The following is a 19,216-nucleotide window of genomic DNA, read 5'->3' as shown; positions in this document are numbered from 1 at the left end:
TGCTGCTGTTTTAACAAATCAGTGTACACTTGAAAAAATGTATTCCCAAACTCTGGAAGTCAGCAATAAAATATATTACATAATAATAAATCAGTCTATACTTGAAAAATGTGTTCCCAGTCTCTGGAAGTCAGCAATAACATTCTATTACATAATAATAGTTCTAAATTGAAAACAATTATCAACCTAGCACCTTACTGTGTCTCTTCTAAAAATGTTGGAAAATGTGAACAGTCATTCTTGTGATTATATTAACAGTCTTAGTTTACTATCTAACTCTCTACCAGGATTTTGTTCTGGTCATTGAAATGATAAAGCTCTCCTTGATGTAACAAAATACACACAAGTTGAGCTTAACCATAGGAAAGTTGTTGCTACTTTTCTCCTTGACTTCTCAAAGGCATATGTTTTGCTGAACTACTATTTCTTTCTGTGTTAAAGCTGCAATAAATGTTATCTAAGTTACTGACCTGGTATACCCTGTATTAGCCTCCTGTCTCCATTTTCACATCCTTAGTACAAGTCAGTCCAACTACAAATAGACAAGCAGAGTCAACCTGTCAACCTACGGTATCTTCATAGCAAAACAATGGAAAGAACTTCCTTTTAAAATATGAAAACTTGCCTCCAACAAAGCTTTAGTCTGACATATTCCATAACAAGTATGTAACTATGAATTTGCTTAACATAGCCAAATAGTCAAAAGCTTCTCTGCATGTAACCACTTTATATATCATGCTGAATATATATGTCTTCAACAAACCTCCTTACAACAATGAACATTTCACTGAAATGTAACCAACACAAAATCCATCAAATAACCTATAATCCCAAGTGCCCAACCTCTCACCACCCCATTTCTCCCAAAATATATATAAACCTCCCCATAACCCAGTCATAATAAACTAAAACCCCAACTTTAACCCTAAAATTCCACTTCCACTCCTTTACCCTAAACTGCCTGATCACTCTTTAACCCAAAGATTCACTTTCCTTTCCCTGAACCTAAATTCTCTGACTTCAATGGTGGCACTTGCAGTTAATATTGTGTATTATATATTATGTAACTAGATAGGTTGATGGTTTGAATCCACCAGTGTGGAACTGGTATGAATGTATGTGTCTATAGTGCTAACTAGGACAGGCTTCACCCATACATCTGATGTGGACACTTACATGTGGAAGAAACATTTAACTCATTTCATCCGAGTGACGCCTCCAGGTGCATCTGCAGTTACCTTCTACTGCACCTCTAGGTGTCAAATATTACTTGCTCATATTTGCATTAATAATTCCAAAACCATGCTATATACAAGGTATCAAAATATTTTATTTTGAAGCATGCATGATGGCAAACACAGTTGTGTTGATATTTGACCTATGTCAGTGAGTATTTGTTAGAACTGTAAAGTGATAACTTCATTTTAAAAGGCTCAAACCATGCCCACTGGGAGTTAAAGGTACACACTAAAACGATCTGCACTGAAGGGAATGAGTTAAAGGGGGCTGGGGGTTGTTATAATTGTTAAGGTGTTTACTTCACAGACAGAAGGTAGAAGGCTTGATTGTCACCTTTGAGAGAAAATGGATAGGCTTAAAATGGCCTGCAATACAAGCTAGTCTAATATGTATCTATGAACCTGATCCCTCGCAAACCCTAAGACCCTCACCCCTCTCCCAGTCCCAAAACCTAAACCCCCCTGCCACTCTCTGTACCTAAGGCTAATTCCCCCAATTACCAAGTTAACAGTGTAAGTAAATGACACATATGCATTCAATTACACCATTAACTTCTAACTAATAGCTGTAACTTGGTGAACACACAGATTGACCAACAATGAAGAAGCATTCAAACTAAATCAGTTAGACAAAGTGCTGTGATACTTATATTTTTTCATATTTGCAATATTTACAATATTCTCTTAAAGAAGGTAGGAAGAATTTGGCTTGGAAAGGTGAAAGGAGAGGAATCAGAGTGAAGATTATTCCTAGCACTGTAGATTAGGAGGTGTAGGGGGTTACCTATATGTGATTAAAGCACTCACAGTATTCCAAAAAACAGAAAATGCATAAAAATCATTTTGTGGGGAGAAAGACTCCTGCACCCCCCACACCCCCTTAAATGATATATACCAACTCCACAGTCACAACACAGTGGAGAAAAGGATAAAAACCCTTGCAAAGTGCTCTGTTGGCTCTCACAATACAACACAATGTGCTGAAACTCACCGGGATATTAAATTTATAAACTAATGTGGCTTACCCACTAATGCCTCAACAACACGTAACTGTGCAGTAGAGGGGAAAAATTAGGAAGATGGAAATCAAGGGATGTATGACAGTGGTCAACTTTGTAATGGAAAGTTAATGTAAAAATTGAATGCTGGAGTGTAGTTTTAAAACTATTGTTACAAGAAGAGGAATGCATTTCTTAATGGATTAGATAAGTGGAAGAAGGAGAAGCGATAGAGTGGAGGTAGTGTGTGTGTGTTAAATATATGTTTTAACAAGTGGGTTGTGGTAGTGAGGCAATGTGAGTGAGGTGTTGGTGTAGCCTTCAAGCCATACCCTGAGGTATAAACACTTGCATGTTGTCTCATTAAAGAGGACATTTTGAGCCAATGTCAGAATTTGTGAAGGGAGGAATGAAGCTTAAGTTTGTAAGACATGATTTCAATGTTTATGGCTTCATTAACAACAAGCTGTGATCTGTGGGCCTTTACTCCCCCCCCCCCCCCATTTCGTGAAGTGGTTAGGGAGTTGGGGGAGATTGTGACCTAAGGTCATAGAAGGTAATTGCGGATTTTGAGGTGTATTCTTTTATTGGAAGCCATTTTGTTTTTTTTTTTTTTTCTAGAAAAGAACAGAGATGTATTCTTTATGAGGCTAGCATGATAAATCTGCACATGTGGTTAGATATAATTTGAAATGAGGTCTGTTTTTTTCTTGGATGTCTTAGCAATGATGTTAAGACTTTATTCCAACTAGACAAGTAAAATTCCTTCACCAATGGCCATTCTTCCTTATGGAAAGAGAGAGAGACAGACAGAGAGGAAGTGTGATATCTTTTTCCCCAGAATAAAAGACTTCATTTTAGATTTTGGTGTATTAATATGAAATTTGAAGTTCGGAAACTGGGCTAGGTACTCTGTGATGTATTTAAATTTTGGTGTGCTTCAACACTGCAGAGTATACTCAAGTGTTGTGGGATTAAGGAAAGGTTTTACGTGGTTCCAAAAATCATGGACTTTGTTTTGTTGGTGTTAAGCACAAATTTGTAATGTGTACGCCATTGTGATAAGTAAGTTGGAATCATTCACTAGATCTTTTCTGATGGCAGAGTGAGATACTGGCCCTGCAGCTGACCAGGTTATCTGGATAAGGGATAATAAGGGTTTACAGAAGGTGTTTGGGGTAATTGTTAATGAAGAATGAAAACAGAAGAGGTGAAGGAACTGATCCTTGTGGGATGCCTGTAGTCACGGGGAACAGAATGATGAGGATTTTCCTATTTAAACTTTAAAATGTCTGTGGGTAAGGAAACTTCTGAGCCATGAGAGACACTCATTGCTAATTCCTGCTCTTAGTATTGTGTTAAGTAGCATTTTGTGATCAATCCAGTCAATGTCCTGGTTGCTTCTATAAAGACTGCGCCAATGAGGAGGCCTTTATCCAGACAGCACAGTATGCCATCTGTTAGTGTGCAGACAGTGGTCATGGTACTATATCCAAAAAAAAATCTAAGCTATTGAAGAGAAAGGATGTGGTATTTGTTAATAGAATCTGTTAATCATGCAAAAATAAGTTTTCAAGTATTTTCCCTAGTTTAGGCAGTTTTAAAGTAGCTCTAAAATCCTTGCTGTCTTCATGGCTTTGCAAGCTACAGTATGAGTTTGAGTTTTACTATATTTTGTTTCCATTCATTAGGCATTACATTTTTTGGACAGACATAGGTTGCGGAGATGATGGAGACAAGAAATGAGATGTTCCTTACAGGTATCAAAAACCAGGGTACTAACCCATATGCTCCAGAGGTAGTATTTAAGTGAATTTCATCTATAAGTTGAATAATGTCTTCAGTTCAAATTTTTCCTCGGATACCTTGTTAATGCATATTTGGCTTGGGTTCAGTAATCATACCTCTCAACATCCTAATTAATGCAGGAAATGTTGACAAAGCCAAAAATAATGGGGTGGGGGGCAATGGCCCTAAAATATGGAAATAGGGACAGATTTTGACTATTTCTCTTATAAAACTATAAAGTTACTACAATAACAGGTTATGAATTAGCATGCAATTTCTGAAGGATATGAAAACTGAAACTCAAATGTCTGTTATTATTTAATGACTTCAGTTCTCACTGGTTTGCCAGAAAAACACAATTTTTATGAGAACAGCCAAGAAAACAGGTTTCAAAAATATGGAGTCTGTGAAAATCTCGACACTTGGAAGGTATGTCATCATTTTTTGTATGCACCTTACAGCAAGTACCAAAGAACAGAATCACACAGGCTCTACAAACTAAGCAGTCATACCATCTGCTATAATGGCAGCAACTGCCTAAGCAAGACTGAGTGATGTGACATCATGCATGTATGTCACAGTACTGCCATCCTCTTTTTTTTTTAATCAAACTCTGCATCTCCTTAAAGTCAGCACCATTTAGTAGAGCAATAAAGCCCTAATTATGGCCCGGGTGACCCGGGTTCAGTTAGCAGATCAGGTAACTGAGATGCTGGAAGGGAGGAATGGGCATGCCTGTACTGGTCATTGTGGCATTCCCTAAGGGGTGGCGTGGTCCATAGAGTGGAGCAGAACTTGGATGACATTATGAGATGAGCTTGTGGAAGGGACACATCAAGAGTAAGCATAACACGAACAGTCCCTTCCCTCTCCCAGAAGCAGTTGCCAGCAAGACTCCCCAGGATATTATTAAGTTCCAAACCAGTTGGAGTCCAGAACCAAAGTAAATCTAGGAATGGAAAGAGGAGCTGGCAGATTTAATGATGGCTGGGAACACTGGGATAGGATTGGAAAGTAAGAAGCAATGGGGAGGAGGGGGAAAAACTAATTCTGTCATACTCATTTCCCTCCTCTTTCAGTTTTTTCCATAAAGTGGTCCAGATATTACATCAGTTGAGCTGATGTTCTTCCTGCCTTGCTCTTCGTATACTTAATTCCATTTATTTTTCATGTATACCCCATTTATAACTGCTACATATAATAAGTATCCAATACCCTACTCCACTGTCACAAGGCATGCTTTGTATGTATGCATTCTGCATACATTTATGAAACTGAGCACCAAGTTTACTAAGCAAAATCCTCTTTACTGTTCACACATTGGCTGTTTTTGTATATATTTATAAATATGTATATATATATATATATATCTGCGGACCAGAGATTTGCTGTGGTGACCCCTAACTGAAAGACACTGCTCTCTCTCTCTCTCTCTCTCTATATATATATATATATATATATATATATATATATACACATATATTTATATATTTAATGAATACGTAATGTATATAAATTTATATATATATATATATATATATATATATATATATATATATATACAGATATTGAGCTTCCAGGATTATTTTGATTATATTGAGTATCATTAACAATGTTACAAACATCACATTACAGTTATCGTTATCATCATATAAATACAATATGCATTAAGTACTGTGGTTGCTTGTTCACTGTTAGTACGTGTTTCCTTCATTGTTATAGTGATCAAGGTATATTCTGGCCAGTACACTTATTTCTGAATCTGCAAATTATATTTATTTTCTGGACTTTTTGTTAGCAAGGCTATTATATCTCGAGCTTTCCCCCCAGGTTTCCCCTGTAAATGATGTCTGCAACTGGAACTTCCAGTCAAAAAGCAAAGAAGTAAACTGAACTGCAAAGCTTAACTACTTTTAACAAATGAATTTGCATAATTTTATAAAGCAGCCCATTGCACAATTGAAATAAGATACTCTAGGGTGTGCTGCACGTGTAATCTCTCAACTGTTTGGATTTTCACAGAATGTCCAGATTTTTGCCTCTCATTTTTGGTCCTTCCTCATAAAATATGTGTTTTTTTCTGGCAAGTGGTTGAGAACTAAAATAATTAAATACTACATAATGGCAGACGTTCGAATTTCAGACTTCATATCCTTCAGAAGGACATAATAATGCAAAATATGCCATTCTAGCAACTTTCTAAGTTTATAGAAGTAATATTTAAAATCCCCCTTATTTCTGTTTTTGTCCAGATTTTTTTGCACTGACGGGTTGAGAAGTATGGTTTCATGATAAGGGCAATTCTCAGATGCACAGTGCACTCATCTGTACCTCTTACCCTTCAAGGCACCTAGGATATAAACACATCCTGTGAGAGAGAGCACATCCTGTCTGTAAAGACTGGAGGAAGATGGGCGAAGGCTGCCAGCCTAGTCAAATAGAATTTGATACATAATTATATCAATTGTACAACGAAATGTAAAATACAGGCTTGTGTTTTTAAATGAAAGAAAAAGAAAACACTGTAAAATGTGAACTTCAAGATTGTTGCAACATTGCCATCTGCTGTAAGGAAAACCAAGTCAAGCATTTCAAATGTGTCTTTTGAATCTGAAAAGATCTTATGAATCTCTTTGATGTTTACAAGTTGGCTCCAGTGAGTCTGGATGAAGGTTTCAGGCCCGTTGTTTTAAGGTTAAAGTTAAGGGCCAGAATTTACATGTGGAAGGTGCTTTATTGCTCTGGTTTCTGCTAGAGTGTATATGTGAAATGCCTTTTATTGTTGTAGTTTCCTGAGCAGGTGTTAGCTGGCTAAATAATGCAGTTTGTGATCTGGGAACTCCAGACTAAGTGTCAAAAATTATGTAATTTGGGAGGGCCTTAGAGAGCTGTTGGTTAGTGTTTAAAAACTATTGTTGAGGGAGAGACTGAGAAGCATTTTTATCTTGGACATCTAACCCAGCACTACTTATACATGTTTTCTCTTAAGATTAGCTAAAGATTAGAAAGTTAGATTAAGTTTTTTTCTTTGACATAAGACCTGTCGTACTGTATTATTTTAAGTTTCTGTGTGATCTCTGAACTCTTAGATATATCTGTGGTGTAGTAGTATTGTCCTGTGTTTTAATTATTTATTATTAAATATTTTAAAAACCTTTACCTGTGTCTGGTTTGTATAGAGAAGTAGGCTCTAGAGTACACTGCATATTTATAGAGTTCATTGTAATAGGCCACTCTAAAATAAGCCTTGACTGAATAGTCACATTACCAATTGGATAATAATATTGCACAGTAATAACTGGATACCCTTTTAAGGGCCTTTTAGTAGCTGATAATATTAGCTGGGTTGTGGTAGGAATTACTACCATATGGTCTGGGTAATAGGGGCACAGCTTGAGAACCTGTGCCAGCCTTTTCCAAAGAGGGTCTGTGTGGTCGTATAACCTCTTCTCAAAGTGTGTGTGTGTTGTGTCAGCTACCTGGGCAGGGACACGAAGCACTGGTTGGACAGAGAGGGTACTGGAGGTTTTAGCTTGCCCAGCTAGGCTGAGACCTGGACCCTATAGCTGTGCCAGTGGGGAGTCTTATTGGGGACCTGGTGAGCAAAGGAGCAACTAGCCCCAGACTGACTCTGATGCCTTTGTGCACTTCAGGGAAATTGTACTTTAGTGTGTGTATTAGTTATCCTTTCCTCTTCTAGGAGACAACCTCCTTGGTATTAGTTGTGAGGACTGAGGCTCCTTGATTGCTGGGCCAGGCCTCTGGCATCACACTGTCAAACATTAATGTTCTTTACATTAATCCCTACTGCAGCAGCCTTAGGTGTATGCGTTATATCTGCTAAGGCTACTGCAGCAGTGATCATTCCAACATTATGTTAAGTTCAATGTATACAACTGTGCTGTACTTAAATACAGTAATAACGGCTACCTTTAACCCGAACCTCGCACGTCAACCCAGAGAGGGGTGACATTATACATCACCATGTTGATGTTCTGAGACCAGTAAGACAGTGCTTTAATGTCTTATAAAAAAGGTAATTCTACAGTTAGTAGATCGCATACAATTGGGGGTAATAATCATTGTAGTTCAGTGTAATCACATGCATCAGTTGTGCCTCATTAGGAAGATCTTTCCGCATTTTTTTTTTTTGAGTTAAAAAAAAAAACACGTTCTTCTCCTTGTTTTACATTGGGCAAGTCCACAGCATATTCACGGTTAATTTATTTTTTTAACTATTACCTATTTGAAATAATGCCGAATCATATCAAGCCATCCTGACATTTCGAAGATAACAAACTTTCTTCAGGGTGTGAGATTCCTAGTTGAAGGCGTTAGCACCTTGTTAAAAGTGTGTCACGTTCCCATTGATTTTTTTTCCGCTTCGTGAAAAGTGGTGCATCACGTTTTGGTGATGAAAAGTTGAGAGCTGCAAGAATCGTACCAATTTAAAAATCTTTCGCTGTGATATAATCTAGGCTGTGGAAGGTTAAACCCGAAGGCAAAGGTTGTATTAATGTGGCTTAATCATAGCGTTTGAAAAGAGCACAAAAGAAATCTACAGCTCTCAACCTCTTAGTGCAAGAATCGGGGAGGCGGGACATAAACAAAATATCGTGTATGAAGTGCTCCAAAAATACGGATTTATTTTAAAAGTTGCCAATTAAGGAGTTTGCGTTTATTTACCGAAGCGTATAAAATCTGAAACTCCTCTGTTGGCCATTATATAGCGACTACTGTCCTCAATGATTTGTCAGAAAACCGAATATTTTACGAGTTAAAAATCCTGACATTCTGCAAAATCCTGGACAGTTGAGAAGTGTGCGGAAAACTACGCTACATGCTATTTGGAAAAAAACAAGCTGTGCGTGACAGCCTACCTCATTCATTATGTAGAACGTCTTTTATATTACTTCTGTTTTTAAGTTATTTGTTATTGTAATAAGTCCCTTTCTATGGGTCTAGGGGCATATTTCATTGTTGCACAGGAAGTGCATTCCTGTGCAAGTTTCAGAAGCGGTATTTAGTAGTGAGGCTTGATAGAAATTATTATGTGAAACATTTTGAGAGATTAGTATTTGGTGAGTGTAAGGGCTAGCAGCTCTTTGAATTCCTAAGCAGTTGGTGTAGATGGCGGAAACAATATCACAGCAAGTGAAGCTGGAGGTATGGAATATTTTGATTAACACAATGCATCACAATGCAGGAGAACTGGCGTTTTGTACAAGAAAAGTCTGAAGTAAGATGTTTGTATTATGGAGAGATGTCTCATTACACGTGTAATTATCGTGCTGGGGGGAAAGTAATGCTATAAAGCAAACAACATGAACCAATTAAGGAAACTAATTCAGATATGGCGAGAAGCATAATGTTTTTTACGGTCCTCCTATTTCTTTCTAGATGCGGGATAGTTAAGTACCACTTGTCCCACTTTGGGCAGTTGTGTCCTGCAAAAAATTGTAAAAATGGCAAATGTCCTGAGATTTTGGGACAAAATTATTTCCTATATTTTATGTAATAGTTGCATAAAACAGTTTTTCTGTATTTGAAACACCTAAATGTTATAAGAAACAGAATAAGCAACTAAAATGCTACAAGAATAAGCTTTTATTTAGGCAAACAAGTGAATTTCTGTCCTTTGTACAGGCCGTGGTTTGTACCAAAAATGTCTCACTTTGGGCATTTGAAAAGGTGGCAACCCTACCAGTTACTGTGTGTTTTAAAATTGCTTTTGGAATGTCAAAGGTGTTAAGTGGTGATATTTAGTGGAGTATTTATTGGAAATCAATTAAACGTAGAGAGATCCTTTGGACTGTGTTTCATCGGGATCTTTTTGATGTTTATACGCTTTAGTAAGTACTAAGCATACCTCTCAGTTGTACAGATTTTTGCCTCATATTTTTGGTCTGTTTTACAGAAAATTGTGGATCCGATGTTGTAAATCTTTTATTCATTACAGATAGGACCTCTGTTCCGTCCTCAGAACCGATACGGCCATTTCCCAGCTCGCGCAAGCCAAAAACTCTCAGCTAAGAACCTACCCACAATGCCCCTCTCCTAGTTACTCCAGATCTTGTTTGCCGCGTTCCTAGTCAGACGTGGTCGTCATCTCTCTCAAAGCTAAGTAGACAATTATTAATTTGAGAGTTTTTCTTCAAAATTACTACATTTTTAGTTGTTAGCTTTTTCTCACTGTCTCCTATAACCTAAGCCTATTTCCTACCCCTTTCCTTGGTAATTTTAATTTTTGACCTTTTTTGGTACTGTTCCTCACTCCTGTCTTTGACAGGCCTTCCCTTTTTACTGGTGGTATTCTTTAAAATGACATCACTGGTATTTTCTCCCTTATTTGTTCTATAGGATGGCATTGTTACCTTACCATGTCAGACAAAGCTAAGTTGGGATTTAAACAGTGTGACCAGTGTGGACCTAAGATGCCTAACTTGGGTACACATGTCCATTGTCTACTGTTTGGGCGTGGATCGTATTAAAGCTGACTGTGACATTTGCGCTAGTTTTTAGTAATCGGACACTAGCGGAACGTAAGAGTAAACTTATTTTAAAAGGTTTACTCAAGACACCTTTCTCGGAGGCTCTATCTCGGTCGGAGGTCTCACCCCCTTATAAGACCAAAAAACATAAGGGGAAAAAGGGACTCACTCGGTTCCTGCATCTCCATCAGTTATGGAACCGAGTCGGCTCCATGCTTTGCCGGTGCCTTCAGCACAGACCTCTTCAACACCAGGCTCTGTGTCCTCTCCCTCGGTGCTAACCATGATATTCACTCCTATTTTGGTTCCAACCACGGCACCGCTGACGGTGCCGTCCTTGGTTCCCACATCAGCTCCAATGGCTGTATATGCCTCAGCACCATCCCCGGCCATGGTGCCGACAGTTTCTTCGGCTCCATGGCCTCCAAAACTCGAATACCTGCCAAGGACAAGATATTCTGCAACTTGCAACCCTTTTTTGGACCACAGGTTTAGCCCCTTTCTAGAAAGACCTGATTCCCCTTCAGCAGCCTCCTTTAGATCCACTAGGAGTTTTTCCGAACTAGACCTAGTGTGGGTTGTGGACCAGCTTCTGGCAGCTAGGGGATTGCCCATTCCAGTTAGACCTTCTGTCCCTCCTGGCTCGGAATTTTTTACATCTTCCCCTGTTTATACTCCTCCAGCATCCACCTTAATCTAGGTACCGATGCCCGCTTCGGTTCATACTGTCGTGGCTCCGACAGCAGTGTTTCCCCTGTCTGCACCGACCACCCTTGCTGCATCGGCTCCAATGGAGCTGATGCTTTCTCAGAGCGGTGCTTGAACTGTCTGTACCTTGGTACCTAGTCCAGTGCCTGTTTTCTCACTGGCACCTTCTATATCCACGGTTCCAACGACTTCCAGTTCTCTGGGAACCCCTCCACCTGACCGGGCTCCCATCCCTCCTCGAGTGGTCCTGCTGTACAGGTGATAGAAAGGGTCCTTCATTCCGAAGGCTCGCAGTCAGCACCAATGATATCAGTATCAGAAACCTCCCTTAGCATGCACCACTCCCAACCCAGTATGCTGGGTCCCAAGGCACGGGACTCGCAAGAACCCCCTTTGAAGGGAACCCATTCTCCGGAGGCCTCCTCAGAAGATCCCGCTGGAGAGCCACCCTGGAAGAAACAGTGCAAGAGGAAGCACCTTGATTCCCCGGAGGCATCTATCACAGAAGACACTGATTGTGATGAGGGGGAAGGGTCCTCGCGTTCTCCCCCAGATGACGTTTCATTCGGCGACATTCTCGAACAGCGTTCAAGTCCTGTAACCCTTCTGAGGAATCTGTGTTCCTGCAGGCCTTCTGTGCCTGGCCATCTACTTCCTGGGTGACCCCACCAGCAGATGACCTTGTTAAACTAATTGTGCAGCATGCCTGGAAAGCCACGGACAATGTAGAACCTGTCCCCTGGAGGCCAGCCCCACTGGTCCAAGCAGTTGACAGTTGATTCTATGGTCATGGTGGTGGCCACCAAGAGGAAACTGGCAGAAGATAGTTCCACTGTCCATCCTCCAAACAGGGAGTCCCAGACCATGGACAGACTAGGGAAGTGGACCTATGCTTCTGTGACCTTCACCATTCGGTTGCTGAACTATCTGGCACACTTTACTCACCTCCAAAGAGACCTAATTTCGGAATTGTCTTCCTCTTTGGTGGGGGTACTGCCTGATGAGGTGCGTGACACTGTCACCTTGCAGCTAGCTACCCTCAACTCCATGTCAAACTTCTTGATGCATTTGAGATATCACACTACCGAGGGGGCAGCTCGAGCTGCCACATCTGGTGTTGTCATGAGACGTAATGGTTGGATGCGGTTGTGTGACTTCGCAGACCCCTTTAAATCTTCCTTCATCAATGCACCTGACGACGAATCTGCACTTTTTGGACCCAAGATATAAGACACACTTGCACTTAGTGAGAAAGATGGAAAGACCTTGTCTGCTGTGGGCATACGCTTTTCCAACCCCCAGAGGTCCTACTTCAAGAACAAGAAGGGAGGAAAGATGTGGTTCAAGAAATCCCAAGGTCTATAATCTGATACCTTATCCAGATCACCCAGAAATACAATGGAACAGCTACAGCTTGACGCAGAGAATTTTGACTTTGACGTGATGGCAGTGCATAATTTTTCTACCACTATGCTTGATGAGTTAAGAGATCACACACAGACTGATTCAGTTTTGCAAAAGCTCAATCACTACATTAATGTTGGATGGCCATCAAAGCAATGTAGTGTACCACCTGAAGTGCAAACCTATTTTCCTTAGAGATGAGATGTTGATGGAAAATGGCACTATTTTCAAAGGTCCTAAAATTGTTATTCCTGCTTCCTTACAAAAAGAATATATCCAGATTTTGCATCCTGGTCACCCAGGTTCCATATCCACTAAGAGAAGAGTGAGAGAATTAGTATTTTACTGAAAGACATTGGTAAAGTACTGTCTTCTTCTTTAGTATGCAGTAGTACTAAACTGCATTTGACAAATGCAAAGTCCATTTCCTGAACTACCTTGGTCAACAGTAGCCACTGATATCTTCCAAGTCTAATCAACACTACTTAGTATTGGTAGACTCTTATTCGAATTAGTTTGAGATTGATCTACTACCTAATCCACTACTATTATTACCAAATTGAAACTTCGTTTCTCAGTCCATGGTAGTCCGCACAAAGTTATTTCTGACCATGATACTCAATTTACTAGTCAGTTCTTTCAGAAATTTGCAAGAGAATGGGTCTTTGTACATGCTGCTAGCAGTCCTGAATATCCACAGTCAAATGGACTAGCTGAATGTGCAGTGCAGAGTTCAAAGCAATTACTTGAAAGTGTGACAATACCGGTGTCTTTTTGAATGTGCTTAGTCTCAGAAACACCCCGTGGAGATATTCTTGGGACACCTGCTCAAAGTAGTCTATCCAAGTAGTCTATTCAGGCAAACCAAAACTACCCTACTTATTAGTTCCAGTTTATTGATGCCTAAAGCCAAGAACAACATAACCATCAAGGCTCAGTTTTTCAAGAAGTGTTCTATCCGGAAGTCCAGTTATGCTAAATCAAGCAGATTTCTTTGTCCATTGAGGGAAGGAGAGACAGTTAGAATGCAAATGGCGAAAGGTTTTGACTGGATTAGTCAAGTTACAGGTATATGTGCCGAGCTGAGATCCTACCTTGTAAAACCTGAGAGTGTGGAGTACAGCAGAAATTGCAGGCTTCTTCCTCTACCAGAATCATCATCGCAACGTTGTTCCTGTGATACAGACTCTCAGACCGAACCAAACGTTGTTCCCATCCCAGAGTGTGTTACAACCTCTTATTCCATTCCTGAAGATGTTCTAAATACTTCCAAGGTTGAACATTTTTTAGAGACGGCTCCAGTTGCCAAATCCAGTTCCCTGTTTTATGTCGCACAATATGGTCGAATATTCAGGCTCAGTGTGAAATATGCAGCAACATGGTCTTAACTGCGTATGTGTACTTAGTCTTGTATAAATGCATGACAAAGAACTTTGTGATATCTGCATGCCAAATAGATTCATAATGTTGCATGATCTATTTCTCAAAGATAGATCGGAGTGGTTTTATCACTGCTCATGATAGAGTTGCACTTATTTTCTGTACATTTGGTGTGGAGCTGTATTTGTCATAAATTGGATTGTATTTAGCTTCCATACAGCATGGTACCAAGGAAAAGAGATTCATCTTTGACAATCTTGTTGCATGCATTTGCGGTTTGAGTATGAACAGATTTCTTAATATGTCTGAACTTTGTTCTATTTCCATACAGCAATATCCAAAGGCTAGGTATTCATAGGGTGACTAAGCTTTCATCTTTCATGCATCAGCATGACTTGGCTGTACTTATCTGCCCATACATAACAATATACAAGTGAAGAGTCATCACTGACTCTTCAAGATGTACTTGGGTTTTTGTTTTCCAAGATATCTAGGAGGAAAGGTGTATTTTCAGTAACTGGTCACCGCACTGAAATAGTTTCACATACATCGGAGGTATAAGGAAATCAATATAATCATTACTAGTAGGGCTTATTTTGCTTCTTACACAGTCCGTATAAGAGGAATATTTATTATTGTCTATTACAGAGTTATACTCTTTACTTGCAATGTAATTTCAAATCTTTTTTTCTTCTTTTCCCGTATTAGTGATGGCCTTTGTAGGATGTATCCTAGTTTTTGTGGAGACACAAGATGGTAGTTGTATGTAATTCTGCATTTAGCAATGGTAGAGTGGTTTGAGCAAGTGGTGCCCAGGACATATTTTGTTAGTGTCATATTTTCTTTTTATGGTTATCAATTATGTTTTTGCAAAGTATTTTTTTTTTCATTTTTGGTACTGTATTGCTTTCTTTCTGTTTTTATATTAACTGGGTCATGACTGAGAGAGGTTCTTCATGTTCCAGTTCATCTACTTGTTAAATATACATGAATTGTTTGAAGGAGAAAAGATTAGCTGCTGGTAAATAAAGTTGATAGATCAGAATTTAGACAGTAACAGTGTTATCCCAGCTTGCTTGTTCTGAAATGTCTTTTCAGTTGCAGAAAAAGAGAATTAAAAAAAATCTCACTTTTTCAGGTACCAGAAAGCTTTGAAGATGTTGCTATTGACTTTTCAAAAGAAGAATGGAAACTACTGAGCAAAGAGGACAAACAGCTACATCGGGAAGTGATGGTGCAGAACTATGAGCATATGGTGGCAGTAGGTAAATAGAATGGTCCCATAGGTGTTCAGAGAAGTAATGGTGCAGAAATGTGAGCGCATGCTTTCGGCAGGTAAAATGGATATCAGAGAGCAACAAAAAAGTTGGTGGTGCATGACTGTAATCTCGGAAAGTAAGGAGACTCACCCCAGAGTTGCACTGGAAAGTAATGGTACATAGCTATAAGGACATGGCATCACTAGGAGTAAAATAAGCACAGCATTGGAAGACACTTTATTTCTGAGTGCTGCATGCTTGCCCAGAAGCTTTTTTAGTAGTGCACACAATCACATTTATGGAAGCCCAGTGCTTGCATGCTACTGCCATTGATAGGCAAGTAGTGTGGTTGCAGAATGGTATGGTGCAGGGGAGAGCGTAATAGGGTGAACACAACATTTATTCACAACACATGCATACACAAACCCGTTATTAGGTGACGGAGAGTGTACAGAGAAAATTAGGATGATTAAAGGACTGGAACAACTTCACTGTGAAATATGACTGGGCAGGCTGAATCAATGTACACCAAAGGGAAGGAGGGAAAGGTGATATGAGTGCACACGTTGTGGAAGTTCAGTACCAAGAGAGAAAGAAAGATTTCTGTTCAAGTTGGACATGAAAGGTAGCAACTGAAAAAACAAATGGCAGCAGTTTGCAAAATGACAGAAATTCAAAAAGGCTTAGGATAGATGGAAAAGGAAAGAATGGAACAGCTGTAAAGAGTTATCTGCAGCAAAACTGGCTGTATAATAGACTAAGTTGGCAGCATATATCAGTAAAACTATGGAAGGGGATGAGCTTTTTTATGTAGATCAGGAGTCTGCTGCAGAGTAGCTGTATCTGCTGTGAGATATACCTGTCCCCTCAAACCATTCTGTTGATTTTGAAGAAAAAGTGTAAATCCCTAGAACAAATAGCAGTCTGAGTCTGTACACATAGGGTATATTGCCTAGAACATAGTGAAGTATCTGTGGGTGTTCCAGTTGTTGCATGTGTCTGAACAGATGTGTGCCAAAGGGAGGCACTATACTCAATGACTAGCCTAATGAGAGCTGAGTAAAGGGAGACAATCGCACCCCTAGATCATGGAATAATATAAGGTACACAATATAAAATGAAATATAAAATGACTTTCTTATGAAAGTGGACACGTGTTGATTGAAAGTTATGTCACTGCCACACAAGTTCACAAATCCTGTACAACTGAGTCAGCTCTTTGCGGCATGATGTCATTGTGATAGTTCTAGGGGTAGGTGGCACTTGAAGTATATGATGATGCATTTTTTGGCATTTAGTTTTGCTTGTATGGATCAGGTCTTAACTGTACTGGCATATATACTTGTCCCCCCAATGCATTTCTGATGTGTCGTGCTAATGGATCTTGCCTTGTCCACACATGACTATTTCTGCGTGTGCCTTTTTTGCCTTTTTGGAGTCCTAGCATGCATGCCCACTGTTTACAGATGTATATTCCTGATCTGTGCTGCTCCGTTGTGCTCCTGGTATGTCCATTGCACATTCAGCCGTTTTTGACATTTTGATCTTTGCCATCCTTGCTTGTCTCTGTCCACATGTGCATATTACTGACATATCCCTTAGCTGTACCTGCACCTCCCTAACATGTGATAGTCTGATCTGCTGCAGCTTCCGTTAGCTGGAAGTGGACATGCTGACACATGATGCTGTGCTCTGGTGTAGTATTTATCTGTACGCAGACATTACTGACACACATGCTCTATTCTGCTACAGTATCGGTGACACATGATGCTTTACTGTCGTGTCTGTTCGCTGTACGTGGATGTCCCTCACAGTATCGGTTAGTTAACGTGGACATTCATGACACATGATGCTTTACTGTTTTGCCGTGTCTGTTCGCTGTACGTGGATGTCCCTAACATATGGTGCTCTGCTTCTGCTTCCCTTGGCTGTACATAGTCATACCTGACACATGATGTGCTATTGTATCTATTATCTGTACCTGAACATTCTAACACATGATGCTGTACTTTCTGCCATATCCTATAGCTGTAAGTGGACATCCTGACATGTTTCTCTTACTAATATCCCAGTTGTGGTTCATTGTCACTAGTATTGCATCTTGGCACAGGCTGTTTGATTTTTCCCTGAGAGCTGTGTGGTGTTCACCTCTGTAATCTTTTGGTCTGACTGATGTATGATGCTTCTAGTTTGTCTTTTGTGAGCACTGGCCTTTTAGTGTTATCTTTAACACTTGTGCTATATGTTCCTGTTGCATCCAAATGCAATGCATATCTAACAGATCTCAGTGCAGCCAAGTCTGTGCTGCTGTATTGCCTTTTCTTTGTGGAAAAGTAACTTGTGCTGGCGTGTTCTACATTGCACTACAGCAAATCAATATTCCTTTTATATGCGTAGTATGATACTGTCAGTCTTGGTACAGCTGTTCTTTCCAACACTGTTGTCTGCTGTTTGGTACTTTGTAATTTGCCATGTTAGTTTTGTCAGCTGTCTTATTTGAATCGTACTGTTGACCTCCATGCTGCAAAGTATAAAACGACTGTGCTTCTGTACTGTTTGCATTGTGTTGAATGACTCAGTAATACCTAGGATGTTGTATTTAGTTCTAAGTTTCAGATAACAAAAATGTAGAGCTGGCTCTGAAACAAAAAAACACACACAAAAAATCATAAACCCCCCTTTTTTTTTTTTTGCAAAATATACAAAAATAACCATTGGGAGGAGGCAATGCTATTGTATCCTGCTGAATATAACTGCTCTGATGTTGCTGTTCATTGGAATAAGTAATTACTCTAGTATTTGAAGATAAAATGATTGTCGAAAATGGAAGTGCTCTGAGAATCCTAACTTATGCAAAGATGTTGGCAAATCACCATTTGCACATTTGTCATTCACTTGCACTGCTTATGCTGTGTAAGTTCTCATCTTCAGGAAACTATTACGCATCTATATCACCTCGAGTACGTAAATATTGAATGCTTACATCGTCGAATATTCACATACTCAAAGAAGTTTTTATTGTGAGGGCTGTGCCCCCCCACTCCCACTGCTAAATATATATTCCTACTCAGAGACCACACTACAATGAGGAAAGGGCAGAAATCCCGATCTTCACTGTACTGCAAAAAATAAAATTCAGACACTTCAAGTACGTGAATATTTGACAATGTAAACATTTGATATTAATGTACTCAAAGTGATAGGGAACCGTTATTACATAGCGTTACTGTGTTACATGTTTCAGTAACTGTTAGGATAGTGCCCCCCCCCCCCATACACACGTGCTGTTGTGCACTGGTTGCCATTAGGACTTTGATATACTTTTGGTTTAGTAAACCCAAGGGTGCTGTGTACTGATTTCCATCAGAACTGCGGTACTTTCTGGTTCAATAACCCCCAGGATGCTGTGCCTTGATTGCTGTTAGAACTCCATGTCACTCTGTGGTTAGTTCATCCCAGGGGGATGCTGTGCTGCCATGGTTGCTGTCAGACCTGTGGAACTGTCTGGTTCAATAACATTACCCCCAGGCCATTATACCATGTTCTCTGGTTACCATCACAGCTCTGGTACCTTGTGATTTGGCTGGTTACTGTTAGAACTATGGAACTCCTTGCTTCAGTAATCTCCCAGGATGTTATGCATTTGTTGGCATCGGAACTGTGGTGCTGCCTGACTGAGTAACCAAACCCCCCAGGACAAAGTCTCTGGTTAAGTAACCCCTCCACAGGAAATCTCTGTCCTGGTTGCTATGTTTGTGGTACTCCCTGGTTCAGTAACCCCCAGGGTTGCTGTGACCTGGTTGTTGTCAGAGCAGTGGTACTTTCTGGTTTGGTACCCCCCCCAGGAAATCTGTCTTGGTTATTAATGTATCTGTGGTATTCCCTGGGTCAGTAATGCCCAGGAATGCTGCACCCTGTATGTTGTTAGAACTGTGGTACTCTGGTTCAGT

At 39.9% G+C, this 19,216-nt stretch overlaps 1 protein-coding gene across 1 annotated transcript in view; it reads left to right on the top strand.

Annotated features, from left to right (window-relative positions):
• Positions 1-9,028: 9,028 nt before the first annotated feature.
• The window catches only part of LOC122796353, a 185,419-nt gene continuing 175,231 nt past the window's right edge, over positions 9,029-19,216 (top strand). Inside the window, exons 1-2 of the mRNA XM_044064779.1 lie at positions 9,029-9,190; positions 15,146-15,272. Coding sequence (XP_043920714.1) covers positions 9,155-9,190; positions 15,146-15,272 — 163 coding nt within the window. The 5' untranslated portion in view covers positions 9,029-9,154. The remainder of the gene's footprint in view (positions 9,191-15,145; positions 15,273-19,216) is intronic.

This window comes from Protopterus annectens, chromosome 3.part0, assembly GCF_019279795.1.
Source record: "Protopterus annectens isolate FY-2018-M chromosome 3.part0, PAN1.0, whole genome shotgun sequence".
Classification (NCBI taxonomy): Eukaryota; Metazoa; Chordata; order Ceratodontiformes; family Protopteridae; genus Protopterus; species Protopterus annectens.
This window is presented reverse-complemented; position numbering and strand designations above follow the sequence as displayed.